Source organism: Thalassophryne amazonica, chromosome 6 (genome assembly GCF_902500255.1).
Source record: "Thalassophryne amazonica chromosome 6, fThaAma1.1, whole genome shotgun sequence".
NCBI classification, from domain to species: domain Eukaryota; kingdom Metazoa; phylum Chordata; class Actinopteri; order Batrachoidiformes; family Batrachoididae; genus Thalassophryne; species Thalassophryne amazonica.
The window spans coordinates 39,942,551-39,955,032 of record NC_047108.1 but is presented as its reverse complement, the minus strand read 5'-3'; the positions used below and the strand labels follow the sequence as shown (position 1 = coordinate 39,955,032).

Below are 12,482 nucleotides of genomic sequence, written 5' to 3'. Positions count from 1 at the left end.
CTTGTCATGGACCATTTTCTTCAACTTCCACCAAAGATTTTCAATTGGATTAAGATCCAATTTGCAGGCCATGACATTGACCCTATGCATCTTTTTGCAAGGAATGTTTTCACAGTTTTTGCTCTATGGCAAGATGCATTATCATCTTGAAAAATGATCTCATCCCCAAACATCCTTTCAACTGATGGGATAAGAAAAGTGTCCAAAATATCAACGTAAACTTGTGCATTTATTGATGATGTAATGACAGCCATCTTTATAAATCTCATTGGAACAGCACCAAACAAACGTTCCAGCATCATCACCTTGCCCAATACAGATTCGAGATTCATCACTGAATATGACTTTCATCCAGTCATCCACAGTCCACGATTGCTTTTCCTTAGCTCATTGTAACCTTGTTTTTTCTGTTTAGGTGTTAATGATGGCTTTCATTTAGCTTTTCTGTATGTAAATCCTATTTCCTTTAGGCGGTTTCTTACAGTTCAGTCACAGACGTTGACTCCAGTTTCCTCCCATTCATTCCTCATTTGTTTTGTTGTGCATTTTCGATTTTTGAGACATATTGCTTTAAGTTTTCTGTCTTGACGCTTTGATGTCTTGCTTAGTCTACCAGTATGTTTGCCTTTAACAACCTTCCCATGTTGTTTGTATTTGGTCCAGAGTTTAGACACAGCTGACTGTGAACAACCAACATCTTTCGCAACATTACATGATGATTTACCCTCTTTTAAGAGTTTGATAATCCTCTCCTTTGTTTCAATTGACATCTCTCGTGTTGGAGCCATGATTCATGTCAGTCCACTTGGTGCAACAGCTCTCCAAGGTGTGATCACTCCTTTTTAGATGCAGACTAACAAGCAGATCTGATCTGATGCAGGTGTTAGTTTTGGGGATGAAAATTTACAGGGTGATTCCATAATTTATTCCTCAGAATTGAGGGAGTCCATATTTTTTTCCCTCTGCTTGGTCTAAAAAAGTAACCATTACTGACTGCCACAATTTTTTGTTCTTGATTTCTTATAGTGTTTCTTAAAGCCAGAAAGTTGCCATTTGAAATGACTTTAGTTTTGTGTCATGTCTGTGATCTGCTTTTTTTCTACAAAATTAAACAACTGAATGAACATCCTCCGAGGCCGGTGAGTCCATAATTATTGCCAGGGGTTGTATAATGAGTCAGGCTACAGTTTTTGATTTAGGTTTTATGGTTAACTGGTTATGCTAATTGCTCATTTGCAGCAATAAAATACCTCTTTTTTCACCATATATTTTATAACATTTATACGATTATTATTATTATTATTTATGGTAACTCAGCACTTTGATAAAGCAATGCCATTTGAAATAATTATTTTTGTTCTTTATTATAAACTGTTTTATTCTTTATTATTTTATATTTCAACAGCCAAGGGACATTTGACAGTTTGTTGATTTTCAAGTATTTTAAGTTTTCAAATAATGTTCTGTTGTTAAATAAAGTGATGGAAGGAGAGAAAAATTGTTTCCCTGGCACATTTTAAAAAAATTCCCTGCTAATCTGATTAATCGATTAATCATGTCGAAACCCCATCAGATTAATCGATTACCCAAATAATCATTAATGTACAACTAAATGTACTCAAGTATTGAAAGTAAAACTACAAGTAAATGTTAATAATCAAAAACGGACTGATTTTTTTTAATAAAAGTTTATCTAGGCTTGTAAATGACTGTTAATATTAGTCAAAATGCTGAAAATTGTGCACATCACACAAAAACACTTCAGAAACAAGGTTTCAAAGCCTAAACGAGAGTAGGCTACTCACTAGGTGTTCACAGGAAACAGTTATTTATTTCTATATGTATTTATTTATTTTCATTGTTACATGGTTTTATCTTTTCTGTTCTGTTTTGTTTCATTAAGTTCTTCTTGTCTCTTTCTCTAAAATTGTATTGTAACATTATTAGTCTATTATTATTGACTATTATTGTCTATTATGTAGACTATTGTTGTTGTTGCTATAATATATGAATAAAAATAAATTAAAAAAATACAATTTGACTCTTTTACAACAAGGAACGTTAAGCCATTAATTATAGAGAAAAATCAACACAAATGTGCTGATGCGAACAGCTTAATGCTAACTTAACATTGAAAACACCATAGACATGCTAACGCATTAGCATCGGTCCCGTTTTTAAGTTATAAAATACATATATCAACTGTTTCAGAAGACCATAACAGGTCGGTTTAACATAAAAATATGAAATATTACTCACAGACATATGCTCTTCGGGGTTTTAGCAGGGAAAAATTAGGATAAAGTGAAATATAGTAATCAATCCACAAATCATAGATCGCAGCACTGCTTCGACCTGCGAATCACTGCTTCGATTGGTTCAAGGTTCAAAGCAAAGCAAAGCTGCAGAAAAGTTGATTACAGACCCGCTGCAGGTCTGTAATAGAGAAATGTTCATTTTCCTGATAAACAAGTGCGCAAATGCGCAACTGCAAAAAAGCCTACCGGACATGCCTCATGACAAATCGGCCTGACTTTGTTGCAGTCACTAGTAATCAGTGGTGTCAACATGACTTTTTTCGTGTTTTTTTGTTTTTTTTTGTAACGAGTAACGGCATGGCGCATAGAAAATGTATCAGAGTAGAAGTATGCAATTAAGGTGGGAAATGTAGTGAAGTAAAAGTAAGATGAATTTAAAAAACTGAAGTAAAGTACAAAGTCTCCCAAAACGTACTTACGTAAGTACAGTAGTGAAGTATTTTTACTTCATTACTATACAACACTGCTATTCAACTCGGCTTCGCTTCGTTGAATGGTATATTCCAGCTTTCACCGAATTAAACATTCATATCACTGAACTCATAAACATTCATTATTTGTATATTATTTCCACAAATGCAATGCATTGGGAACACTGCACATTCTATTACAAATAAAAACATGAAGAAACATTTATCACATTTGTTATTACTTTTTATATAACAGCTGAGTGGATCCTTGTCATTTGAATGGTGCTTTGTATGTCACATGACATGGATTATTCATCCCATTTGTGTTGCATTGCATTTAGAGTGCAATTTGGTTCCATTTAGAGTGCAAATTTGGTTCCATATGTTTGGTACCATTGCACTCTGTATGCACACACACACACACACACACACAACAAATCCACTACACTGTCTGGACACTTAACAGGAAGTTAGAATGAAAAGTTGGAATAATTTCTGACGTGATTTTAACTTAAAAAATAAACATAATGTAACTTAAAAAATAAAAATTGAAAGAGATTTTGGGCCACATGTTTTTGTTCCACTTGGGGTTTTATAGGTGCAGAACAAATTTGAACTCAATCAGGTAAGATTTAGAGGTCCCCCAGAGTGACATTTTCTTCTCCCTCCGCTGACAAGGTAACGTCACCATAACGGGAGAAGACTGATGCCATTATTTTTCTTTTACAGGTACGTATGATGGCTTCTAATCACAAAAAGTGGTGGTTGATTGGTCACCCATTGGAGAACATTACTGGAATTGGTGGATTACTAAATTGCTTGTTTGTGGAAAATTGTTGCTTTGTGGGGGACCCCTAACAATGTCCGATTATAATAAAATTTGGCACAGATCTTTTATTTTATTAGTGGAACAAGAAAAACATGTGGCCCAAAAGATTTTGTAACATTTGACATTTTCAACAGGTCTAGTAGACATAAACACAAATAAAATCCGTAGTTTCTGTCAAAAGCATTTCCTTTCAAATACTGACACAAACATAACTCCATAGACTCTGAGCTGCAGCAGTAAGAGCTCAGGATGTAATTCATAAACCATGCAGGACGTCTCATTTTGGGTGAAAAAAAACAGGTTTGGTCAGTTGTAGTTTGTTGTATTATAACGTTTGGAAAGAGGTGTCATTTGATTTAAAACGGCAATGCGCTCTGAAATGATTAATTCTGACCTAAATCGGCATGGCTCTTTGGAGCTGTGCACTTAGTCCCACAAATCAGAGGATATTATTATTATTATTATTTCCTTTACCTGATGGACAACTTCATTTTACACACAGGCTGGTGCTCATGCCAGTGGAGTTGCCACTTCTGAAAACCACCGAAGCAAAAAAACAGCGAACAGCAGGTTGAAGCACTGCTTTGTTGCTTTAAGCAGTCCTACTACAGTCTGCAATCAATGTAGAGAAATAATCCTTTTCTCGATAAACACCCTCAAAACAACAGCCGCTCCGGTGTCCTGAACTGTCCGTGGTGCATTCAATGTACCTTTTTTTTTGGGGGGGGGGGGGCAATCAATGCAAGCAAACAGCAAGCGATGCAACACAATTCAACTTGCCAATTGCATCGACGCACACTGAATGAATCAATGCACTCGCATCGTGCAAATTTGTATCTAGGTATCGATTTGTATTGATTAATCTCCGCATTCCTACTTCAGGACTGGACTTATCCTGAGCACGGCCAGACGGAAGGACGCAAAGTATTCGCAATACCGATGGCCATATTTGATAACCTTCGATAAAACTGGTTCACAATCCTGATTCACTTAACACCGTGAAATTAATGTTGTGAAATTTTCACCTTGTCCTTATCATTCAGATTCTGACACCCCTCAATATTATCAAAAAAAAAAAAAAAAAAAAAAAAAAAAAAAAAAAAGCAAAATAGGAAAATAAAGGTCCAACTTTCCTCCCCCCAAAAAACCGTAAGTGCGAATGAGGAACTTGCAACCTAAGAAATAACTAAATTTGATACTGAAACCAATTTACACAGACTAAAAAGTCTGCCATTTACCAAAGAGTCCAGCTTCATGCCAACCACGGAGCCAGCCCACCTGATCAGTTTGTCCAGCCTGGATGTGCCCCCCCCCCCCCAAAAAAACACCATGGCGTAAAAAAGGACGCTGGCTATCACGGACTGGTAGACATCCACAGACGTTTCCTGCAGATGTTAAACAACAGCAGCCTCCTCAGGAAGTACAGCCTGCTCTGACCCTTCCTGTAAAGGTGGTTGGTGTGGGTTGTCCAGTCCAGTTTGCTGTCCAGCCACAGCCCGAGGTACCTGTTGAAATCCACCGTCTCCACTTCCAAACTCTTGATCAGATCTGGTTGTGGTCTTGGTCTGGTCTTCCCAAAGTCCATAACCAGCTCCTTTGTCTTAGAGGTGTTGAGCTGTAAATGGTTTGTGTGGCACCAGACACCAGACAAAGTCCCTCACTAAGCTCTTGTACTCCTCCTCTCTTGTCATCCCTGATGCAGCCAATGATAGCTATGTCATCTGCGAACTTCTGGATGTGACACAGCTCAGAGTTATAGAAGTCCGAGGTGTACAGGGTGAGGAGAAGAGGGACCAGCACCGTGCCCTGGGGTGCTCCAATGCTGCTGATCACAGTGTTAGACGTGGTGTCCCTCAACCTGACATACCGCGGCCTGTCAGTGAGGTACCTAGAGATCCAAGTGACCAGACAGGGGTCCACCTGCATCCTGTTCAGTTTCTCCTGAAGCAAAAGTGGCTGGATGGTGTTGAATCCTCACTGTGGCGCTTCCTTTATCCAGGTGTGAATGGACTCTGTGTAGCAGGTAGAGGATGGCATCCTCCACACCAACACCTACCTGATATGCAAACTGTCTACAGTCCTGGGTGCGTTGCACTTGGGGGTTTGAGGAAGCTGAGTAAGCATTGCTCAAACATCTTCATCAGGTGTAAAGTGAGTGCCACTAATCGGAAGTCATTCAGCTCGCTGAGTCGGTTCTTCTCAGGAACTGGAACAATGCATGTCTTCCAGATTGCGGGCACTCTCCCTATCTGCAGGCTAAGGTTGAAGATACGTTGTAGCGGTTCTCCCAGTTCAGTCATGCAGGTTTTCAGCAGTCCAGGCCTACAGCTTTCCCAGGATGAAGGTTCCACAGCTGTCCTGTGACCTGGTCCACAGTAATGTATGGAGGAGGATGTGTTGAGGTGGGAAAGGAGGAGGAGGAGGCTGCTGCTGTGATGTCTGGGGGGAGGTGTCCTGAGGGAAGGAGAGATGGCTGCAGTGAGGGAGACAGTAGGAGGGCATAGACTGGTTGAACTGGTTGAAGAAGTTAAGTTTGTTTGCCTTCTCCATTGTCGCCCCCCCATGACTCTAGTCTTTGTGTTATGGGCTGTGATGGTTTTCACACCTTCCCAAACCTCCTTCACTTTGTTTTCTTTCAGCTTCTGCTCCACCTTTCTCCTGTAGCTGTCCTTTGCTTCCCTCACGCAGTGTATCACCTCCCAGTGAGCTGCCTCCATTGCCTCCATGTCTCTGCTTCTGAAAGCAGCCTTCCTCCTGTTGAGGACAGCTTTCACTTCCCGCATTGCCCATGGTTTGTTATTGGGGTAACATTATTTAGTGTTAACATTATTTGGTGGTTTCTTTTGGCATTTTGGAAATGTGTTCCTTCCTCAAAACAGTACATGTACTTGTATGCAATTTTTTGGGCGACCCTGTGTTTTACAACCAGATCACGGAAAATGAGCTCCCCTGTCGAGTTGAGCTCCCCGTGGCAGAGCATGTTTACATAACCATAATAACCAGATAACTGTTAGTAATCAGATAACTGTCATAATCTGATCTCTTGTGTTTACATGCACTTCAGTAAAAACCTGGTTTACATTATTTCAGTTCATAAGTTGGATTTCTTTTGAAGTGGAGAAAAGAGAAACAGTAGGTCTTGAAAGAAAAAAGACAGCTCTCGCTCTCTCTCTCACTCACTCAAAAATTAGCTCTTTAGAATGCTGAAACACATAAATATAAAAGAACAAAATTAATTTGCTTAATGGTATACCTGTTCATGTACATGTAAACAGGGCCATTGTTGGGTCAGCGGCTGACGTTTCATCTTGAACACCAGATGGGACACCTGCTCCGAGGACATGTACCGTTTTGAGGAAGGAGTGTATTGCTGCATTTCTACAATGCCACAAGAAACCACCAAAAATAAATAAAAGTACTTAATTTACTCATATGTCGTCAGTCGAGGTAAATCGTTGCAGCCTTCCTGCCGGCTCCTTTTGTCATTCTGGTCCTGGCTAAAAAAAAGTCATTGTGCTCTTTAAATGTGGCACTTTTTCAAATGTTCAAGTTTGCTGTATTGTAGGTCGTGACAGAGACTCCGCCTCCCGGTACAACAGCTTTGCAAACATTGCACGTTGCTGTCTTGCTATGCAGTTTCTCTAGTGTAAAATATTTCCACACAGCAGACGTGATGAAAAGTTGGTCAGCTATAGTGCTGCTTAATGCTCGCCTGCTGGCTGGGGATTTCCTGAATGGGGCATGTCTCATTACCCTGCATCTCATTGGGCACCCCTCTGTTCAGGAGGTCCCTTCTGGAGATGTTTCAGCAGAACGAACAAACGAATGCACACAGACACGCACACACGGCTCCTGGATCGGAAAACTGCAGATTGTATTGGAAACTCCCGATCCATGAATTATGTTCGTATTGGAACCCGATACCGAATTGGATCAGCCCAATCCCTAGTTATGAGCTCCGTAATTTGGGAGTTTTGTGGGTTGTAGTATATTTTTTTTTTTATTACTGACATTTATTCATTTATCACTGGAGTTTATTTTGTTTGTTTTGTTTAATTCTTGGGAAAGTTAAAAACAAATAGTCATTGTGAATTTTCTATATATAGGTCGCACTGAAGTAGAAGTCACAGAACCTCCCAAACTAGTAATTATATATATATATATATATATATATATATATATATATATATATATATACACATATACACACACACACACGTAATGCTAAAATACCCTCGGCCGTATGAGTAAAAATATTAAAAAGAAAGTGGCCTTTTGACCTCTTATAATAGATCAAGGTTAGCCATCTTTGATCTTGTCCAAGGTCTGTATCCCAAGAATGGTCCCTGTAAATTTGAAGACCCTGGTAGTAATAGGAATGGCCTTATGCTGACCATAGACAGACGGACAGACAGACGCAAAGCCTTCGCAAATCGATGTCCATATTTTGGCCTCCGGTTAAAAACACAACTTATACTTCAGAAAATACAGTAATATCATCTGCGACAACAAAACTAGTATATGCACAGAGCATTATGAGATGTTGCGAACCACTATTTAAAGAAATGCTTGTCTGCTACACATATCCAAAATTCTTTTTTCTTACTTTGAATTACTGTCATTGGGTTCATCTCCATCTGATGATGAAGAAGGAGAGGGTGAAGGACCAGACTGAGTACTGGTGTGATGATTTGGTAATCGACTTCCACTCTGACTGGAATCATATGGAGCTGACCAGTCAGAGAAGCCCATCCTGCCAGTCAGTGAATCATTGCAGTCTTGCATTGGTGGTGGTAGGTTCTGGAACAGGGAGGTGGAACCAGGTCCATAGGGATTATTTTGATAGTGAATCTTGAATCCCGGAACCTGGGGAGGAGGGAACTGTAAATGGATAGAGAAAAGGACACAAACAGAAAAACAGATGGAATAAGAGCAGCATCATCAGAGCAGATAACAATGGAGTAGAGACAGAACAAAGGTGAGAGATGAAATGAGTTGGGATATTTAATCAAGGCTTTTGGTTGAATTTGGGATGATAGGAAGTGGACCTTCTTTACTTAGTCATTTCTACTCAATGAGCAATGCCAAAAAAGGGTTTTAGAAAGAAAAATATATTAACTCTTTCTGTGCCACACTGATAAAACCTGGGTACGTACACACACTCACAACAATAAAAATTGACAAATCAACAAGCAATACAAAGTACCTGATTCTTTCCAGGTTGCATCGGTCCCATTTGGCCAGGTGGTCCCCCAAATGGAGTGGGTCCAAACCCAGGTACTGAACATATACACAAAACACAAGAACACAGAAGAAATGTTTGTTGCATTTACATTTTTTTAATGAGTAACTTTCATTACTCTAACATCTAAGCAGTTTGACTTACAGATGAAAGAGGGCCCCATGTTGAGTGGGCGGGGTTTAGAGGCAGCTGAGAAATATTCAACAGCTTTCTTAAAACGCTCCACCTTGTCCTCCATACGAGACTGTAAAGAAAGAAAAGCATTATGCACGTTAACATGTGCAAATAGTTGTGATGCTAATAGTGGCTAACGCGACACCAGCAAGTTGATGTTCAATCTAGACAGCTATTTAAAATAAAAAATGTCTGGCTTCAATTTCGGATCAGGGCTCTCAGTTCTACTAACACAGGTGGAGGATTTATGTTTGGAGCCGCAACCAGTACACCTACAGCCAGCACTGGTGGCTTCTCCTTTCCAACTGCTCTGGGTACAGCAGCTGCAGTCCCCGCCTCCACTGCCAGCACCACCACATCCCTTGGTCTTGGAGGGAGTCTCGTGGGTCAGAAGCCCTCTGGAGGTTTCACTTTCAATACTCCCTCCTCCAGTGCGGCACCAGTGACTGGCCTTACATTGGGCGCTGCAGTCAGCACCTCTCCCTCAACTGGCTTCAGCCTGGCTTTCAACAAGCCCACTGCTTCAGCAACGCCCTTCTCTCTCACCACCACCACTTCCTCATCTGCTCCCACAGGGACCACTTTAACATTCGGCTCTGTCCTAACCTCCACTGCTCCACAGCAGTCTGCATCCACCGGTGTCACTCTTGGTCTCGGTGCCCAAACGGTACTGCGGCGTCCACAGTCCCCTCGCTAGGTGGAAGTCTCTTCGCCAACGCAACGTCAACAGGTTTGGGCCAGACCACTCTGGGAGGTGGTGGATTAACGTTGGGTTCTTTGTTGGCTACCTCCACAGCAGCGTTGACTGTTCTGGCTCACAGTATTGGTCTGGGTGGAGTGGACTTCAGCACGTCATCCAATAATAAGAGCGACGCTTCATGTGGAGCCACCACACAGGACAGTAAAGTTTTGAAAGATGAGAACCTGCCCCAAATCATTTGTCAGGATGTGTAGATTTTCCAAAAATTTGTGAAAGAGCAGAAGCAGGTTCAGGAGGACATCAGCCGGATGTCCTCGAAGGCCATTTCAAAAGTCCAGGATGACATCAAAAGCCTTAAACAACTTCACTCTGTCAGTGCCAGTGGCTTACTGTGACAGGCTCTGGCCATCGACAAGCTGAAGATGGAGACGGTGCAGGAGTTGAAGAATGCCGACATTGCACTGCGTACCCAAAAGACTCCTCCTGGTCTTCAACACGAGACCACGGCTCCCTCTGATTATTTCTGTAGCCTGATAGAGCAGTTTGAGGTGCAGCTGCAGCAGTACCGGCAGCAGATAGAAGAGCTGGAAAACCACCAGACCACGCAGAGCAGTGGTTTCCACATCACCCCGCAGGGTGCTGCTCCATCCAGAGATGGGAGTTGTATTTGTGTTGGTGATCCTCCTGTCCTGTGCGCCAATAGCATTTCTTGTATATTTGTCCGTGAATTGTTCTGTAATTTATGTTTGTAGCATGGCCCAAGCAGAGGGTCACCCCTTTGAGTCTGGTCTGCTTGAGGTTTCTTCCTAAGAGGGAGTTTTTCCTTACCACTGTTGCTCTGGGGGTTGGTAAGGTTAGACCTTCATGTGTGAAGCGCTTTGAGGCAACTCTGTTGTGATTTGGCGCTATATAAATGAAAATAAATTGAAATCAGATCTGACAAACATATCCGAACCTTATGTAAATTTATCCCTGGAATGGCTTCTGTGATGGCTTTACATGGAAAGCAGTGAGTTAGAACCGTTTAGTAAAACATTTGCACATACTTTACATCTGAGCCACATTAACCACAAATACAGGGTTCAATTTCATGCCGTCCCACTAAAGAAAAAGCTGCAACAATTACATAAAGCATGAGGAGTTTACATAAATGTAGCATCCCAAAGATGCGGACTCTCTCCCTATGTGTGCGGGTTATCAAAGTACTCCTTAACAGATGTGTGTGGGTTGAATGGCATGTAACGTCCACAGCTATGGATTCTGTTTAGAGCAGGCGGATGTCATTACTGCAACACCACTGCACAGAGCTTGGTTGTATTTTTTGTTCCTGCTTGCTGCTGAACAGAGATAATGTCAGAGTAAGTGTGTGCCGAGTCCCCGTAGAAAACAGAATGTTAAGCCACCTTGACACTTGTATGAATATGATCTCCGCACTGGCATGCAATCTTGTGTGCCAATGACTAAGCACGTCGCAAACTGTTGTAAACTGTGCGGGGCTGGGTGCCAGTGTGCAAAAATATTTGTTGAAATGTTAAAAATTTCTGGCACGCATAGATTTTGTGCCACTTCTGTGAACTAGCAACCTGTTCGCTAACACTGCGTGTCATTGCATGCAGGGTGCACATTGTCATGCAGTGACACGCATTGGCTCAATTAGATCACAAACTGTAAACGACATGGTCGCAACAGATTGCACAACGTTCATGCCTTCTAACTTGTCGTTAAGTGGGGGAGTGGGGCCCTGCCAAAAAGCGTTCCCGCTAGGGATGGGTATCGAGAACCGATTCCTTTCGGGTATCGTTAAGAAATGATTCGATCCACCGACATCAATAACCTTTTTGCTTAACGATTCCCTTATCGGTCCTTCAGAGTGGCCGTTGTTTTTGGGGGTGTTTGTCAGGAAAATTATAATTTCTCTACATTGATTACAGACCCTGCAGTGGGTCTGTAATCAACTTTTCTGCAGCGCGGCTTTGCTTTGAACCCTGAACCATTCAAAGCAGTGATTCGCCGATCGAGGCAGTGCTTCGATCTCCTGCTTTGTTGATTCATTGTTTTATTTCGCTTTATCTGAATTTGCATCTGCTAAAACCCTAAAGCGCATATGTCTGCGAGTAATATTTACCCTTTTTATGTTAAACCAACCTGTTATGGCCTTCTGAAACAGTTGATAGATGTATTTTATAACTTAAAAACGAGACCAATGCTAATGCGTTAGCATGTCTATGGCGTTTTCAGTGTCAAAGTTAGCATTAAGCTGTTCGCATCTCAGCATATTTGTGTGCATTTGTTTTCTGTATAATAATTAATGCTCAGTGTTCGTTGTCGTAAAAGAGTCAAATTGTATTTTTATTTTATTCATATATTAATAATAATAATAGCAACAACAATAGTAAAAATAACTCATAACTAATAATGCTACAATACAATTTTAGAGAAAGAGCCTAAAAGAACCTGATGAAACAAAACAACAGAAAAGATAAAACCAACTAACAATGAAAATAAATAAATCCATATAGAAATAAATAACCATTTCCTATGAACACCTAGTGACTCTTACACCTCCACTTCATCCCTGTTTTATTTAACTTTAATGACTATTTGTTTCGGTCAAACCATATTTTCAATTTGTTAATTTCTTCAGTGATTTCCTTCAGAACTATCTGCCAAGGTAGAAAACTGCTGCATCTCAGTAAGGGCAGAATACTACTGGAATGAATCTGAATAAGGAAAGTTGGGTTTTTTTCTCACCAAAATGGATGCTGCACTCACTGCAGTTTATTGTCTGAATAGCCCCAGATTGCATTTC

The 12,482-nt window shown here is 40.8% G+C and overlaps 1 protein-coding gene across 1 annotated transcript in view; it reads right to left on the bottom strand.

Moving 5' to 3' along the window:
• The window catches only part of LOC117512072 (constitutive coactivator of PPAR-gamma-like protein 2), a 112,312-nt gene that overhangs the window by 58,819 nt on the left and 41,011 nt on the right, over positions 1 to 12,482 (bottom strand). Inside the window, 3 exon segments of the mRNA XM_034172029.1 lie at positions 8,164 to 8,438; positions 8,764 to 8,837; positions 8,944 to 9,043. Coding sequence (XP_034027920.1) covers positions 8,164 to 8,438; positions 8,764 to 8,837; positions 8,944 to 9,043 — 449 coding nt within the window.